This window comes from Sturnira hondurensis, unplaced genomic scaffold (genome assembly GCF_014824575.4).
Source record: "Sturnira hondurensis isolate 20B ecotype Veracruz unplaced genomic scaffold, ASM1482457v3 Scaffold0006413, whole genome shotgun sequence".
NCBI lineage: Eukaryota > Metazoa > Chordata > Mammalia > Chiroptera > Phyllostomidae > Sturnira > Sturnira hondurensis.
Genome location: NW_028079044.1, coordinates 35,333,991 through 35,352,610, shown reverse-complemented (window position 1 = coordinate 35,352,610; position 18,620 = coordinate 35,333,991). Strand labels below are relative to the sequence as shown.

The 18,620-nt window shown below is 37.0% G+C and overlaps 1 protein-coding gene across 3 annotated transcripts in view; it reads left to right on the top strand.

The window, feature by feature from the left end:
- Positions 1-18,620, top strand: part of CSMD3 (CUB and Sushi multiple domains 3) — a 935,029-nt gene that overhangs the window by 546,484 nt on the left and 369,925 nt on the right. For all 3 annotated transcript variants that reach the window (XM_037048422.1, XM_037048421.1, XM_037048420.1), the window contains 3 exons: positions 4,298-4,480; positions 6,015-6,341; positions 9,516-9,710. In XM_037048422.1, coding sequence (XP_036904317.1) covers positions 4,298-4,480; positions 6,015-6,341; positions 9,516-9,710 — 705 coding nt within the window. The remainder of the gene's footprint in view (positions 1-4,297; positions 4,481-6,014; positions 6,342-9,515; positions 9,711-18,620) is intronic.

The following is an 18,620-nucleotide window of genomic DNA, read 5'->3' as shown; positions in this document are numbered from 1 at the left end:
GACAGAGCATGCAGTGCTTAAGAACTCATATTCTGGAACCTTACCACCTGGGTGCAAATCCAGTTTTGCCACTAAACATTTGTGTGACTGTGGACAAGTTATCTCCTTGGGTCCTCGTAGGACCATGTCAGTATTTAATGTAATAAGTACTCAGAAATTTCCCTGACACATTAATAATATGTAAGTGCTTATCACTATGTGTATAGACATTTGAAATGCACAGATCAATAAAAGCTAATGGGGAGGTACAGATGAGTAATTAATAATTATAGTAAAACATATGGACCAGTGTAAGTATGCCCTAAGGTTTATAGAAGCCCAAAGAAAAGAGGAAGTAACTGCTTGCAAGCTTGAGGCAAGCATAAAGTTTTTATGGAAGAGGTATAGGTTGACCTTGGGAGAGGCATGAAAATGTCTTCACATTTTTCATCATGGGAGAATGCCTTCTTTCCAGGTTGGAAACATGTCACGCCTAAGGGCATGCAGGTGTAAAAGAAAACCATGAGTGTTTCTACAGGCCTGACACTTGGGTAGGTTGTAGCAAAAATGGTGGGAGACAGGACTTGAGAGACAAGAAAAGAATTTGAAGAGAGCTGAATAATTTTTAAATCACTCTGTAGCTGAGCCACACCGAGGTGGAATTAGTGTGTTGAAGTTTTCAAAACAAAGCTCACTTAAAAGTTAACATTGCTATCTTTTCTCTCCCAATTCTGGAATCTTCTGTCTTAGTTATCCCAGTACCTGACTCGCTGTATTGTCTGTGTCATTTCTACTGAGTGGAGGCATGCAATGGTGGAGCAGAGTGTGGTCACTGGGGTCAGGTGGTTGTTGAGTAGAATCTCATTTGAAGTATTTCCACATATATGACCTTGGTCAGCTTTGCCCAACCTAATTTTTCCAACTGTTAAACTAGAAAAATAGTGCCTTGCTCTGAGTGTTCCAATAAGAAATACATGAGTTAAAACAGTAATAATAATTAGCAAACCGCCTTCAAATAATTACTCAATAATGACAGCTAATACTTTTAATGTTCCTGGAAATCACATCGATGCTTATAATCTTTAGATAACCCATTCCCTTTCTTTGCTTGCTAGTTTTGTGCCCATGACATTATGTATCTCTGATTCTCTAGACAGCAGGCACTGAGGCAAAGTGTGTGGACTAATATTTTATGGCAGGAAGGGAGAAATGCAATTCCAAGGTAGTAAAATGAGTTGAGAGAGAGAGATAACAAGGAAGTGGGAAAATCAAATGTAGGGTGGCAAATATTGAGTGGCACAGCCTCTCAAGAAACATAGCTGTGTACTGGGTGATATGGACCACACGGACCACTCTGCTTTGGAGCCATCTGTTTTGGGGGAGAAGGGGTTAACAACTTATCTACTGGTTTCCTTCCCATCTCCTACTCTTTGGTGGTCAAAGTTCATCCCTCAGGCATTTAACTCTCTCAACTGAATAGCAGCTCCTTAGGAAAGCTGTTGAGGAAGCTCATGTTTCTGGCAATTCTGTGGGGTCAGATAAGGGTACTGGAGCGGCTATAGTTTTTGCTGTGATGGACAAAATAAAGGGTACTGTACCAATGGTCACTCCATGCTCCAAACTAGCAGGGGCTGGAGGCAACTTGTAGTGTTAGGAGAGAAGCCAAAAGAAGTGGTTGTGGTTGTCACTTGTACCACATTTCATTCATGATATGTCACTTATTAACGCTGACCAATAGTCAAAGACAGGAGAATTTAACTCCACCCCTAGGTAGGAAGAACAGTAAAGAATGGGCAAACACGCTCTAAAACCACCACAGAACCATCTGGGAGCAGGATACAAACATAATGCTTCATCACTCCCAAATATTTTTTGAATTTCACCAAAATAAACACTCTCACATAACAACCATCTAAATTAGAAAATCAGTATTGATACAACACTACTAAATAATTCACAGATCCCATTCAAATTTCTCTATCCAAATGTGTCTCCTTTCCCTTCCTTGTCAGGATGCAGCCCACGTAACCTCGTTTCATTTACTTGTCATGTCGCCTTTATGTTCTTCAATTTGGATGTGCTTCTGGGTTCTCCCTGTCTGTCACGGTCACGACAGCTCTGCAAGTGCAAGGCTTTCATCCGTCATATGCAGCCTCCCAGCTACCCCGAATCAAGCCATGGTGTGAGGGAGGATAGGGAAGGAAAAATGCTTCATGTCTTTTCTCACACTGCTCTTCTTCCCACTGGGGATATCTTTTCTCCCTTACTTTTGCCCAGTTCGCTCAGATACATAACTCAAAAATATCTCAAAAGTCACCAGTTCTGCGAAACGTTTACTTATTTGCTACTTTCCCCATCTAAGAGGTCTTTGCTGTGGCTTCTTTGTGCTCTCATTTAAAGACGGAGGCTGCATGAGTTAGTGCCTTAGTCTCTTTGGGCTGTTGTAGCAAAATATCATAGACTATATGGCTTATAACCAGTGAACACTGCAGTATGGAGAGTAGAAAGTCCAAGATCAAAGCACGGGATAATTCAGTGTCTGGAGAGAGTTCATTTCCTGGTTCAGAGATGGCTCTCTTCTCCCTGTGTCCTCACTCTGCAGAAGAGACAAAGGGACTTAAGTCCTGTTTTACAAGGACATTAAACCCATCCACGAGGGCTCTGCCCTCATTACCTAGTAACCCCCGAAGCATCACCTCCAAATACCAACACATTCACACTGGGGGTTAAGTCTCACTATATGAATTGGGGAAGCACATGACTTGAGGGGTAGACACAAATATTCAGTCCATAATATCACTTAACTTTTCTATCAGTTTTCTCCTCTGTAAATTAGATGACAGTAGTTCCTTCTTAGACTAATTACATAGTAAATGTTTTAAAATGTTTTTATAGTACCAGTGCAGTTTCAATGCTCAATAAGTGATAGTTGTCATTATTCATAATTGTTCTTTGAAGCATCTCTAGTATAGTGCTCATCTGTTGCACATGAATTATTTGTTCAGATATTAGGCTTGTCTCCTGGATAGAAAAAAGTGTCAAAGGCAGTTATGTACAATAGGTATCCATTTATTTTACTCACTGTGCATTGTTGCTTTTCTGTCTGAGAGAGCATTGCAGCTTCAAAGTTACACCTTTATTTGCAAATATTTTCTGTATTTTAAAGAATGTTGAATTGAAAGAGCAAAGTTAAAAAATATTATTTTTAAATGATAAACACTCTCAATTCTAATCCAACAATGATGGGAAACATTTAAAAAATAATATACAGATCCTTAAGAATGAGAAGAGAAAATCTCAGTTGTTATGAGGCTGCAGGGCACCCCTAAAATAAATAAGTATAAATGAACATATATAGTTATAAATGGGATCTAGAGGTAAGCTGAAAATTTCATAAACCAATGCCTCCAAAATAAAGACATTTTCAGGTGAAGGAGAATCCGTTCTTTCAAGAGGAGAAGCAATTGCAATAAGTAATAAAAATTTGGAGTCTAGCCGCAATATCATTCCACCATCACCTAACACTTTAATCCCAGTGTGCCCCCTGCTCAACACCCTCCTCACAGCACAGGTCACCTTCTGAAACAAGATGTTTTTTGTTGTTGTTTGTTATCTGTAAACTGGTGGAATTGACACTACCAGAGAGCAGAAATCATTGTTTATTCATTGACTTAACCCACATACCAGGAACATAATCTGCCACATCACAGGTGTTCAAATAAATAGTTGCTGAATAGATTAAATGATTAAATTATGCTAAACTAAGTGAACTTGATTCAGCTACAAAGAGATGTGTTAAAATGCATACTTCAATAAGAAAATAATTTTAGAGGAGATAGAAATGGTAGTCAGATATGTACCTCAAAAGTATGCCAGATTCAGCCAGCTATTTTTTGGGACAAGTTCTAATACCCAGGGATGCAAATTTTCTTATTATAAAACCTGATATGAAGACTACTGAAAGTTTAAAAAAATCACTAATTTTGTCCCTTGATTTTAAACCTGGGTAAAACAGTACAATCACAAAAAGTATAGACCACTGTCTCTGTAACATAGATAAAAATAAAATACCAGTATTTTTGTGATGACCTCAGTTTTTCCAAAATGAGAGAAATACACTAACTATTCCCTACAGATCACTTAATCAGATCAGGTTCCAAAAAGTAGCAAAGGAAAAAAACAGCAACATTGGATAACATTTTTATATTTTGCTCTGAAACATCTCAACTGCAGAAAGTATTCATATACCAACTAAACTGGATGTGTGGATCTCAAATGCTTGAAACCCTTGGAAACTGACTTTAGTCTATTTTTACAGAAATTGAAAAAGAAAGCTGTGGCGATCCTGGTACACCTTTATATGGAATTAGAGAAGGCGATGGATTTTCTAATGGTGATGTTTTAAGGTTCGAATGCCAGTTTGGGTTTGAATTAATTGGAGAGAAATCCATTGTTTGTCAAGCGAATAACCAATGGTCTGCAAACATACCCATCTGTATCTGTGAGTACCAAATGCTTTGCTTCCAGATAGCATATGTTACCCTGTCCTTGCATATAATTGCTTTTGTAATTAATTGCAAAGAGCTAGAACCGTGTAATTATTTTTGAATGAGTAGCACTTTGTGATACTATCTTTAACAAGTGTGCTTATGACAAATTATAAATTTTATTATAGATTTAAATAAAGTTAACATAGTTCACTTGTTAATTACAAAGTATATATTACATGTGTTCTTGTAACATTTTGTTGCTGGCATTTTATACTTTATACATAGCACACTTCTTATGGAAATTATACATCTAAGCTCATTCTAATAGACCCATTTATTTCAACGAGATAGTATATGCTTATGTGCAATCAAAAACACTTAAAATATTTAAAGCTTATATTCTATGCATGATGCTTTAACTTAGTTTTGCTTGTAGTTGCTCACACTAATGCATACTTAAATGCCATTTATTTACATTGCGCAGAATAAAATTCATCAATATTTATGAAATACACTATACTTGTATTAAAATATATTTCTTCAAATAGAGTAAAACATTTTATTTTAACTTCAACAAAATATAATTTATATTATACACTAAGGTGCACTCAGGTTCAATTAAATGCTACTTTCACTACCAACAAATACAGTGTGTCGGGTATGATTGCAGCATTTAAAAGTTTGAATTTTCATTCTGAATAGTCACAAATGAAAACATATAAGCCAAAAATCATGACAGTAAAACTAGTTTTCTTATTTTTAAATATAAGAATTTCCAACTGTATCCCACTTACAATCTTAATGCTTTTCATTTGTGAAATCTCACATTTCCTGCAAAGACATTAGCACAAACCTCACTTTGATATTTTCCTGGTTTTAAAAAACACTGGTATTTTTCAAGACCTACATTTTATCTGAATTATAATATATGCTGCAAAATACATTTTCCACTATTGAAAATGTATTTTGCTGGCGGTGGGTGGAGACTTTGACATGAGAGTTTGCTAGTTTTTCCACTGTGAGCTGTCTGCGGTGGCAATTACGAAAGTCAAGTCATCTCCTCATCTGTGTTACTGACCGTCAGAGTGCCCATGGCCACTGGAGAGCAACTCACTGTAGAGTTGGCTACTTGCCAACTCACTGCTCTTATGCCCATTTCTGTTAATAGTCACATAATATATTTCATCTTCCATTATTTCATGAGCATTATTGCTTTCCATGAAATCTCTAAATATTTCTCTAATAGTATTTTTAAGCACAGGAACAAAAACTTTGTACAATTATACATACCTAAGTGTCTAAATAAACTGCTGTTATCATTCCAGTTATACTTTTATGCATATTTAAGCATATAGTCATCCAAAATATTAGTTGCTTTTTCTAGTACTGAAAAATGGTATTTTTATTTTCTGTCTTATATGATAACTTAAATTGTTAATATTAATTTGTATACTGTAATTGACTGTCTAATTGTGGGATATGGCAAAATAAGGTAAAATATGACTTTTGAACTTTTATTGCATTTTATAATCTTATTTTTAACAGTTCCTTGCCTCTCTAACTTTACTGCACCGATGGGGACAGTCCTTTCTCCTGACTATCCAGAAGGCTATGGAAATAATTTAAACTGCATCTGGACAATAATCTCTGATCCCGGGAGTCGCATACACCTTTCTTTTAATGACTTTGATCTGGAATCTCAGTTTGACTTCCTTGCTGTTAAAGACGGAGACTCTCCTGACTCCCCGATTCTGGGAACCTTCACTGGGGCTGAGGTGCCTTCCCATCTGACGAGTAACAGCCATATACTACGACTGGAATTTCAAGCTGACCACTCAATGTCAGGACGTGGCTTTAACATCACTTATAACAGTAAGTGTATTTTCTCCACTTAACATGTTTCTACAAAGCAGAGCTAGAAAGGAATTCTGGAGAGCAGCTCTCTCATTCTACAGAGAAGGAAACTCGAACAAGTAATACCCACGATTGAGCCGGGGATTTTCACTCCCTCCTTGGTTTCCAACCACGTTTTACTCCCTATTGCTCATTTCTCTTTGTTTGTAGGAGGCCTGATATTAAGGATGTATATTTCAAACATCATTATTCTATCAGCCAATATATTGGCTTATTTATTAGATCTTGTAAGCATACCCTGGAACCTACTATATATTACATGCTTTGCTCTGTCTTTATGCAAAGATAAAAGGGAGACAGAACTTTCCTTCAAGATATTCATAAACCAAGAGGAGACCGTAACAACTAATAACAGCGCCAAGTAGTAATTCCAAAGACAGATCCATAAGGCTAAGAAAATATCGCAAAGAAGGGAACTATTAATTTAGGGACAGTCGGCTACTGAGCTGATTTAACGAAGCTACCGAGAGAGGAAAACACCTTGGCGATTCAGATCAGCTCTAAAGCCAAACTATGCAGCTTCAGGTTTTGGTTCTGCCACGTTTTTCAGGTTTAGTAACATCGCCTCCATGTCCTCATCAGTAAAACCATAACGGGTTTCTGTAAGGAGTAAAATAGGCGGGGCCTGTAAATAATTTAGCCTAGAGTATATGGTACCGAATAAATGCTCAGAAAACACCAGCTATTGTTTAGATGGCTTTTGGACTATTTCCTTGACATTTGATAGTGCTTTGCTGTATTTGTTATAGTGCTCTAGATTTCAGATTCCTTCTGTATTACTTAGCTATTGTCTATCACTCATATTCTTGTATTTCAAAAGAATGAATGTGTTTTTTTCTTAAAAAATGGCATCAATATTACCAAAAGATAATTGATATAAAGAAAAAAAAAGTCTTAGTGAGTTAATATACTTAGATGCTAATGTTTTTGTTTTTAAAGGTTTTACCTGAAGCCATAGATTACTAGTGATTTTTGTTGTTTTTCCTTGACACTTTCATAATGTTGAATATTGACCAACTTGACAAGTTAATATTTATGTCATATAACAATAGGATTTAGTTTTTTACTCTTTAAAAAAGAATTGCACCGCTCCCACACCTCTGTCTGTTCAATGCTGAGCTTTAGCAATTAGTAATCAAAGACAGTCATTGCCTTTTCAAAGTGTCACTGGTGGTAAATACTGTCACAGTGTGTTAACAGGTGATTGCACATCATTAAAGCTAAATTGCCTGTGACATGTCAGAGAGACTTGTTTAAAATGTTTGCTTTGTCTGAATAATTTTCCAAACATTTATATATATATATATATACACATATCTATTTCCAATATTTATTTTGTCTTAAATGCATGTTTTTTTTTAAAGATTTTATTTATTTATCTTTAGAGGGTAAGGGAAGGAGAGAGGGAGAGAAACATCAATGTATGGTTGCCTTTCATGCATCCCCTGCTGGGAGTTGGCCTGCAGGGAACTGGCCTGCAACCCAGAAATGTGCCCTGACTGAGAATCGAACCGCGATCGTCTGAGTCGCAGGCACGCGCTCAATCCACTGAGCTATACCAGCCAGGGCCTTAAATGCATGTTTTTGAATTTAAGGTTTTGGTATTCTTGGGTCTTATGGAAATTGGAAATATGCCTCCTTGTTCCTTGTTTTGTTGATCTAGCAATTACTTAAGGTTAGTTCATATGTAAATTCCTATATGTAATGCTTTCTAGTGAAATTCTTATTTTTTTGCTGCAAAAAAATCTGTCAAGAACTTTGCATAGGAGCAACTAGGCTTAATTAAACTTGGGTTTAAAAGCACAGCAGAAAACAATGGTTAGTTATGTGTACCTACACATGTATTTTATATATTTTAGGATTCACTTAATTATATTTTATACTGTTTAACTTAAAAAATATTTAGACTTCGACTGTAAATCAACATCAAATATTTGTAAAATAAAGTTAAAAGAAAAAAGAGAATTGATAATGCAATTATAGAATTTGTGAACAATATCAAAGTTAGGATTAGTGAGAATATTTAAAATAATTGTAAGCACTTATTCAGTAAAAGGGGAAAGATTTGTGCATTGTGAAGAGCAACCAGAGTATGCATGTACTTATTCAGTATAAATATAATAATGTTAAATTGTAAATCCCTAATAAAATGATTTGCAAATTTAGACTTTGCTGTTTCAAATATTCTTCCATTTATACTACACTAATTTAAAAATGTAAAATGCATATTGAGTCATTTAGAGGCATAAGGAAAAAATATAGGGCTCATGGAGTCTGTAATCTCTGAAAAACTCAAAAAAGCACATCATCACTCCATTTCTGCTCTTGCTGGGATTGTGCTAATATACACACTGTGGGAGACAAAAGGTGAAATGGGATACAGGCTCTGAACTCAAGAACTCACATTGCCATGGGAAACAAGAGACAAACAGCCCAAGATACAATATATTGTTGAGAAAAGATGAAAAGCCAGACCAGGAGATAACATTTCCATCCATCCAATGCTCTGAGGCAAGCTATTTAACTTCTTTCTGTATCTCACAAAGTGGTGGTACTTTCTTGGATCATCAGGCTGTTCTAAATGTTAAATCAGATAATAGCATTTCTAAAGCTTCAATCATGGTGCCTACAATGTAGTAATTGCAAAAGAGTTATCTCTCTTCCCTTTTCCTAGCTAGAAAAAAGTAGGCGGCATATGGAAAATTATAAGGAAATAGTAAGGCCTTTATGCTAGATGGAAACACTTTACTTTAATTCCCAAAATGATGCTAGTTCTTCATACCAAACAGTGACTCATAAGACAAGTTTGCAATGGTGTGTGTTAACCTGGTCTGTATTCACATTAACTGGAATTCTGATTGAATTTTACACAAAATTTTTTCGTAGACCAAGCCTAATACTGTCCAGAAATAAGCAGGAAAAGTTCTATTTAGAAATTTTTGTAAAATTCATATTTTAAAACAATCACGCCTATTACACATCCTGGCAAATAGGTATGGGCAGAAGAGAGCCTCTGATTATTTTTAAATAAAGACTTTTCTAGAAATAAACATAACTCTTTAAAACAAATCTTGTTTTCTCAGATACACAAGTGCTTCTCTCACACTGTATGTTTTGTTTTCTCTCCTCAAGCGTTTGGACACAATGAGTGTCCTGACCCTGGCACTCCAATCAATGCACGGCGATTCGGGGACAACTTTCAATTAGGAAGCTCAATTTCAGTTATTTGTGAAGAAGGATTTATTAAAACCCAAGGAACAGAAACAATTACATGTATTCTTATGGACGGAAAAGTGATGTGGAGTGGACCAATTCCAAAATGTGGAGGTAAGCAGGAAGGCCAGTGAGAAAAGCTAACCCCATCATCTTTACACACCGGAAACCCTAACAGGAAATGCACTGTTGTACCAGAACCATTGCGATCTTTTTCTTAAAACACTTTTTTTATACATTAGACATATGTAGTTTAAAAATTGCACTTTTAATATTCCATGTTAAAATAATTTTAGAAACTGTTTAGAAGTTTTCTTTAAACAGAGCACTTTAATATACATTATACATTAATATACATTAATACATGTATATACATTAATAAATGGCAAATATACATTATACATTAATAAATGGCAAATATTGATTGCATGTTGATGTTCTCTTTAGTATACCTTATAGTTTATTGTGCTCTAGTTTCTGTTCACATTTGGGGGGTATTTTAACCATTGGTGGTAAAAACATTTAATTATAAAAATGTGTTAATAATTATTAATTACAGTAAATAAATTATGCTAAAGCAGCCATTATTTAAAATGTATACTTTTATAGACATAGTTTGCTATTTTTAAAAAATTGATTGCCTAATAAATGTGGCCAAGAAAATTTAGGACAATATATGCATAAATGTGTAATATACATATATATTCTTTGGAAGTATATAACTGAATATATGCACACATATAAAATTGTAAGTTATATTGGTAAGAAGGAAGGATGATCATAGTTAAAAGTAAAATACAACAGATATATAGTGTATCAATTTAGAATCTATAGGTGAATGGGTGGCGGCTTTGTTTAGAATTATCCCAGTGGAAATTAACATTCTGAATTCTACTATTTTCCTTCCAATCTAGTACCTAAAGTTACAAATCTATTTTATTAAGATATAGAAGAGCTTTTACTAAGAAACTGATGAACTACAACCAAGAAACACCCTTTACTAAATCACCGTGTAATGATTAGGTGATAATTTTTAATGGTTTCTTCTTTTTCTTGCTTTCCCAATTTTTATTCTTACTTGTGCCCACACTAAAAATGGAACATTTGTTTTCTCAATTTTTAGCTGATAAACTGAGAACATTTAGTGTATACTTTTCAGAAGTACAGAAGACTTAATTGAGTGATACAGCCATCATCTGTAAATGCTGAATTTCATTGAATGAACGTGTTTGTAATGTTTCCTGATGAAGTAAGCCAGACCATGCAATTGCTGTTTTCCTATTAGCCCCTTCAATGACCTCTCTCCATTTCTATTGCCTTTCCCATTTGTAATATTAGGGGTGCCAAACAAGATGACTTCAGTGCTCTTTTCCAAACCTCATATGTTATAGACGTTACCCCTAGTCATCGTTATGACTGTACTACTATCCTTTAAAAATGGGATGGATTTGCCCAGTAAAAAGGAAAAATGGAAAGTGATGTTTAATTCTTCCCAACATATTTTCCCCTGAGCTTATTCATGTCTCCTCACAGTTTCTGGCCCAGAGTTGGGGAATAAGTCAGGAAAGTGTACGCTAGTATTTGAAAGAAAAGTAAGAGATGGGACAAAGGTGTTCCAGACATAAGAGACAGCACTGGTTTCTTGTGACTAGAGTGGAGGACAGTGGTTCGATGCATAACCAGTAGGGTCCAAAGCAGGATGCGCTTCAAGAGTGCTAAGCAAATTCAAAATTATCCTGTAGCCAGCGGGAAGTGACATGATCTGGATCACTCCGTCCTCTGCACTGGAAGTTGTGTGCAGTCCAAATGGACAGACAGAGAGGCCACCTTCGGGAAGTGTGGAACCTTGTTGGATCCTCACTTGTGTAACTTGAGTGTTGGTTTAGGAGATGCTCAGTGTCTAGCTGCATGGAGAGGTAAAAATAATGAGGTCAGCATCAACAAATCATTTTATGAATCGCTGCTTAATATGAGAGAGCAATTTCAGTGATATTTTTCACTATGAAAAATTAATGGCTTAGAACTTTTTTAAATGAGTAAAAAAATATTTAGAACTCTATTTGGCACATGTCGAAAGGCTTCCCCACCCTAGAAGAGACCTTCATGAAAGTTTCCAAAGGAGAATATATATACATATATTTTACTGCGTGAATAAGTGAAGTTATGTGCATCTAACTGACCACATGTCAATCACATGCTGCTCACGAGCAACTCATGGCTGATCACATGCTGTGCAAGCACTGATCATGTGCCACACTTGCTGATCACATGTCACTTATGTGCTGATCACATGCTGCTCATGTGCTGATCACCTGCTGCTCATGTGCTGATCACACACCACTCACAGCAAGATCACGTGCCATTCACAACCTTATCATCAGCCACATGTGCACTGACCACAACACCAAGGTGGGGACATCACTAAGGATAAGGTTGGAGCCAGAAAAGGCAGAGAAGCTAGTGGGCTGGAAACACTCTTATGTGTAACTCACCTGGTTACCTGCCACACCCCAGGCTGTGTATTGACCCAATTTCTACCCACTAAAGTAGACTACTGTCAACTCCTATATAATTAAGGGGGTTTCATTTCTTCATTTCTAATACAGTTTTGTAAAGATTTCCTTAATTTTCCCTCAATTCTACGTAGGTACAAAACACAAAAACTTGAGATGAGCTGAGGAAAACTCTTTTGCCCCTAAGTTTTCTTTTCTTTTTTTAAAATTACTATCTCCTGGCCATCTTCAACATTCTTCAAGTGACCACACAGCCACCTTCACTTCAAAAGAGAACTTTCTGGGAGCTATCTCTGCCTATCTTCTTGGTTCTTCTGGGTCCATATTTTGACAGAAAAGTTTTCCTTATTATTTATTATAGTCTGTTTTAGAGCATTATTATGACCTCTAATAATATGCTTACTCTTTTAGCTAAAACTTTTTTATTATCATATTAAATATTTTATGTAGATGAAATACATACATGTTTACATGTTCTGATTAATGCAAATAAATTTATAATTGCATTTTATTATTTTTAGACAAAAACACTCCAAAATCAAATGCATCATTAATAGTTACTTAGTGGCCCTGGCTGGTGTAGCTCAGTGGATTGAGCATGGGCCTGTGAAGCAAAAGGTCGCCAGTTCGATTCCCAGTCAGGACACATGCCTGGGTTGCAGGCCAGGTTCCCAGTAGGGGACACATGAGAGGCAACCACACATTGACGTTTCTCCCCTACTCTTTCTCCTTTCCTTCCTCTCTCTCTAAAATTAAATAAATTTAAAATAATTTTAAAATAGTTGCTTAGTATATGGGATGCTGTGTATGTATTAAAATTAGAAAGTAGGAAGTTGTTTTAATCAGAATTTATGGAGCAAGGAAAGTCTGTATAAAATGTTTTGATAAGACAATCCAGGGCTTAGACTCACTCAAAGGTTTCCCTCTCCCTCCAGTTCCTCTCTACCTCAATTGTCTAGAAGTTTAGACATATTGCCAAATTAGTGATCCTTGTCAACCAGTCTTCAACCCTAAAGCAATGGTAAATCTTTGAGAAAAGTGAAAGGAAACTTTATTTGCCTCAGTCCTTGAATAAGAATTGTTCACCAAAAGGGATAAATGAGATTGTAATATGTTGCAATGTTAGGATCCCACAGTAAACTCATTTCAGATAGCTTAAATGCAAATGAAAAGAACCGGATTATATAATTTATTCATTGACCTAAAGCTCAGGATTGACATATAAATGAGGATAGATTTAGGATGTCTTTGTGAAAATTTGAATCTATTTCTTTAGAATGTGTTGATCAAACTTCCTCATGAGGAAGAAAGATTTGATTCTTCTTAAAGCCTTATTATATTTTGATTTTGCTAATGGAAAAAAATACACTAATCACTATATTCAGCATTGACATCATTCACTTTGAATTCCGTGGTCATCCTAATTCAGTTTAGTGATAGTCAATGACTTATCTCACGCTGGGGCTGTAGCCTGAATAAAAGTGGTTTCCTTCACGGCCAGTCTCTACATGGCATCTCCTTCAGAGACACATCCCAAAGCCGTAAAGAATGGTGTAGATGGTTATCAGGTGCCCTTGGCGTGGGGCTTTGCATGATGTATCCCCTAAAACGTTTCCTAAAAATATTCTCTCTCCACCAAAGTGTCTCACTCACAGCAGCTGCATAAACACCCTCCCTTTATGGCCCGGTGGTCCCTTGATGGCCCTCCTGCCCTTGAATTCATTGATTGTTCTGTTCCACACAGCCCGTGTGCCCTGTCAGGCACCTGTGAGCCTCTCACTAAATTCAGCCCTTACGAAAGTGAGGTTTTCTCCTGAGAATCTTCTCCCTTCGATTTCCTTCTTTCCATACCCTTTTTCTTTCCCAAAATATGGTCAGAATCACGAGTGCCCTCGTGGCCTCTGAGGGCACTGCCAGCCTCACCCAGGCTGTGTTTTCCTAAGTCCCTTCTACCAGCCTAGGCTCTAGGAAAGTTGGAAACGTGGATATAAATGCCTTTAGATTTGTTTTTCCTTTTACCTGTATATGTGTGTATGTGCTTGTATCTCCTGAAATGTGAATAAAATGGTGCTTTCACTTGTTCTTTTTGTTGAGGGGGTAGGACAACTAGATTTCCTTTACTGCACTGAGTGATGCAAACTGGAGCCACCCCTGACCCTCAAATCCTGGAATCTTTTTTTCACTGAGAAAAATCCTAGAGGACTTCTAGTCACAGGGAGTTTCCTTGTGACCAGCACTGCTATATAGAAGGCAAAATTTTAGGGGGAACATGGGACCTGCTCGGAGTGGTTTCCTCACTGGGCTTTGGAAAACACTGGTTTCTGTCACCTATGTTTTGCCTGGCCAAGGGTCAATCCTAAGGGTTGAGGCATGCCTGCCTTATCATCCAACCTCAAGTGATCATTGTTAGACCTTGCTTTTTCATTGTCTCCTTTTTACCATTTTTAAATTAAAATCTATGTTACTTGAGGTCACAGCTAAATCATTGTTCTCAGCTCTGAATGGCTTCACTAGATTGATGGTGCCTTTTGTAGTGGGCCTTGAGTCTTGTTATTTGGTGAGTTTGCTGGAAATCCACTTGGCCATGAACTTGCTACAGGTGTTTCTGATCCTTGTATCAGTCCATACCTTCTCCCAGAAATGTCTTGAGTTTAACCATTTCTGAGTTTAGCACCTATCCCAAATATATTGTTCCAACACTAGATCTCTGCCCAAATGTATTGAGTATTTATTTTCTCCCATATGGTGAAGCCAAGTTCCGTTAGATAGAGGTTTGGATGGATCTGAGTCCAAAAGTAACACCTGATACCCAGTGCTGTAGAGTAGCAGTCATGACCCCACATGCCTACATTAACAAGGCAGTAACAGAAATGAATTAGATGGGCTGAACATCTCCTAAGTGTGAGATGTGATGTCTCACTTTTCACAGAGACACAGTTACAGATAGACATTTCTCTATTCAACAGTAATGACAATAATTAATAATATAAAAATGATACAATTGACAACAGATAATAGCATTCCTATTAGCCCATACAGTCCCTCCTTGCATAGTAGAAAAGGGTGTCTTACAAGAGAGAAATGACTCAATTTACTGACGATGAAGATCACTTTCATTGGAAATCCCTTGGGAAGTGTGATAGGCCAAAGGAGCAGATAAGAGGCCATCCGCTCTTCCCTTTTAGAGAAAACATCTCAATATTCCAAGAACTTCATTGTCCTTTGCCCTTACATAAAAACCATTTTCCAGATAGTTATTTTATGAAAAAGTTTTAAGTCTCTCCTCTTTGTGAGTTTGTGTAACACTGCTCAAGTCTGACCCTCTGGCTCATAGAATCTGGCCAGCTCACTTCATCCTAAACTCTGCATTCTCCCTAGATACCATTTCAGTCTCTGAGTAAGTTTCTGCAATGTCCTTTTGGGTTTGCATTTATATTCTGCCTCTGTCTGATTTCTTTCTACCACTAGGCAATACATTTTCCCCTAATAATATAGCTGCTATTGAGGCTTAATTGAGTAGCATGATTTGATTCAGGCAGACTCAGAAATTACAGTTATTCAAGAAGCATTCATAAATAATGGAGATTTTTACTTTGTTTTTCCTTAGAGTTCAGATGGAAGAAGTTCTATGTAGTGCAGCAAAGAGAAAGTTTCCCATATATCTTCCTAAGCCATATCTTCCCCCATCTTCCCACCAAGATAGCTGCTAATATAAAATGTATCCTTCCCTTTCTCATCATCTTTCTCTCTTATGCTTGCATGCATAATCCTATTGTCACTGGCTAGTCTCCTCTCTCTTCTTCTTTTCCCCTTCTCTCCTCCATGTCCTTACACGTATTGAGACCCTCTCCTCTATCCTTAAACTGCCAAACCCACTGAACTCTGCTCCCAGGGAAGATTAGTTCAGCTCATTTTAAGAGTTTGCAGTTAAGATTCTGTCTTCTTGGACGCTTGGTGAATACAATCTTCTACCTCATTATATGGAATTACACCTTGCTTAAAAAAAGGAGAGATCAAGTTTTTGATATATCTTTTCAAGCTACCCTCTGAGCTGCATTTCTACCTTATAAATAGCTGTTTCTGTATTTGCCAGTAAATACAGAAAATCAACCAATGAATTCCAAAAGAACTTGAAAGAGATATTATGCCATAAATCTCAGATTAAAACATGAAAGGTTTCTTCTTCCTAGGTGGGATTTAAAAGGCAAGACAGTTGGACATGCATTGAATCTTCTATCTCTGTTTCAGTCACAGAAGGAACTATTCCTGTGTATGAGGATTTAGTATTTATTGGTGAACACCATTCTTAAGTGCTACTGAACTGTACTCATGTAGACCGGAAGATGAAAAGGATTTATTTGCAGAACACATATGAGAGTTGGGTTAGATGTATCTATTATTTTGTTGTAAAATCTGGAATGCCTACCTTTCACCTTTTTTTAATGAAATATCTCTTAATAGTTTCAGGTTATAACATTATTCAACTGTTCATGGGAAAATAATTGAAGCAGGTCTAAAAATGTGTACTTTCTTTAATTTCACTTTATTAAATATACTACCCAGGCTCATTTATCCTCTCTTCCTGGTTTCTTCTCTTCTCTGTGATTTCCTTTGGTGTGTGTTCCAGAGCTAGATTATAGATGGTTATTTCCTCCCCATTTCCACTTTCTTTATTAGTAATTTTCATCCAGGCTTCAACTTTAATTACCAGCCATGTGCTGGTGTCTCTCAAATGTATATCTCCAGCCTAGTTCCCTGCCCTGAGGTCTAGACTCATATACTCAGCTGCCTACTCAATATGCCACTTACATGTTTAATAAGCATCTCAAACTTAACCTGTCAGAAACTGATCTGATCTCCTCTAGTAGCTCCAAACATGCCACTGTCACAGGCTTTCTCCATCATCATTAATAGCACTCCATTTTCCAGTAATTCTGGCCAAAACTCTTGAAGTAATTCCTGACTCCTTTTTTTTTATCACATCCATACAAAAACCATTAGAAAAATCCATTAGCTCTATCTTTGAAATGGATTGAAAGCCCATCTGCCCTTTACTTTCTCCACTGCTGACCTCCTGGTGCCAGCAATTATCATCTCTAGTCTAGGTCACTGCAGTAGCTTTGTCACTGGTGTCCCTGCTTCTGCCCTTGCCGCTCTTCATTTCTGTAGACATGGTTTGTTGTTCAGTTAACCTGGGCCCGCAAATTAGCTTCTTCTTAGCCATTTCTTCTCTGGGACTCAGAGACTCTGATGCGCATTTACTATCTATGTCTCTCCATTTTACTTGGTTCTTTGTCTTTCATTCTTTCTGAACTATATCCAGTGCTGCCCTCTTTGATCTAAAGCAATCCCCTCAACAAAACTGGAAATGGAATATTGGCCTTCTGAATTATGTGGTCATGCACTTGAATATAATTAGGACATAATACATTCAGTGGGCTGCTTTATAGATATAGAGGATTACATGTAATTAAATACATTGGAAGAGTTGGATGAATGCTGTTGGCTTAAAACTGTTGATTTAATTCAGATGCTGAGTTGACACTGATTAAAGAAAAGCTGTCCCTTCCTTATACAGACATAATGTTTGTATATTGTTATACCGTAATGTCCCTGGCAAGAAACATAGGAGCAAAGTACATAAGCAGATGTTGAAGCAAACTTTCCAGTTGCTTTTGAATTGACAACTTGGACCTCTAGTTAAGGGATGAAAAAGATTCAATATTCCCCCTCCAAAAATTTGAAGTCCAGATACCCCCTGCATGTCTATTAAGTGGGGCCTAACTGACTGGACTCTCTCAATCATAATCTCATACATCTGATTCCCAATTTATATAAGCAGCAAAAAATTAGCAGAAATTAAGATCTATTTTATTATGTATGTACATATTTACTATGTGTGTATGTATGCATGTATGTATCTGTCTATCTCTCTATCTGTAATCGTTGAAGTCAAAAAGCTGTTCAGGCTGTTATTTACCTCCCACCAGGAAGGAGGATGCTATTCTCCTTCTCTTTATGCCAAGTTGAGGAGAAAGCCTCTAAAGAATCCCTCATGGAGAATGGAGTTGCCTGTGAGAAGATGAAGCTAGAATCTGTACATGGGTATCTTATTATACACTGTACTCACTGACCTGCTTCTTATGCAAATTGAATACATGAAAAAAAATTGGTGAAAGCTGGCAGATTGAAGAGAGGGAAAGCTGTCTAGTCTAAACAATTTGGCAAGTCAGTGATGCGAGTTTCCTGTTCATGAAGATTACAAAAGACGGTTTTTCTCCCCATGGGAAAGAAACCCGACAGCCACAGACCTGCGATGTTCTGCCACAGGTGGGAGCAGGGAGGTGGCTGGAAATGATTGAGCTTCTCCTGTATGAGAACAACTCTTTTTCACATCCGACAAATGAAAGACATCAGAGATGAGTCATGGCTAGTGAGGGAAACAACAGCTAGGGAACTTTTACAGCATAGTCTTCCACATCCCAGCCCTAATGCACCACAGGGGGAGTGA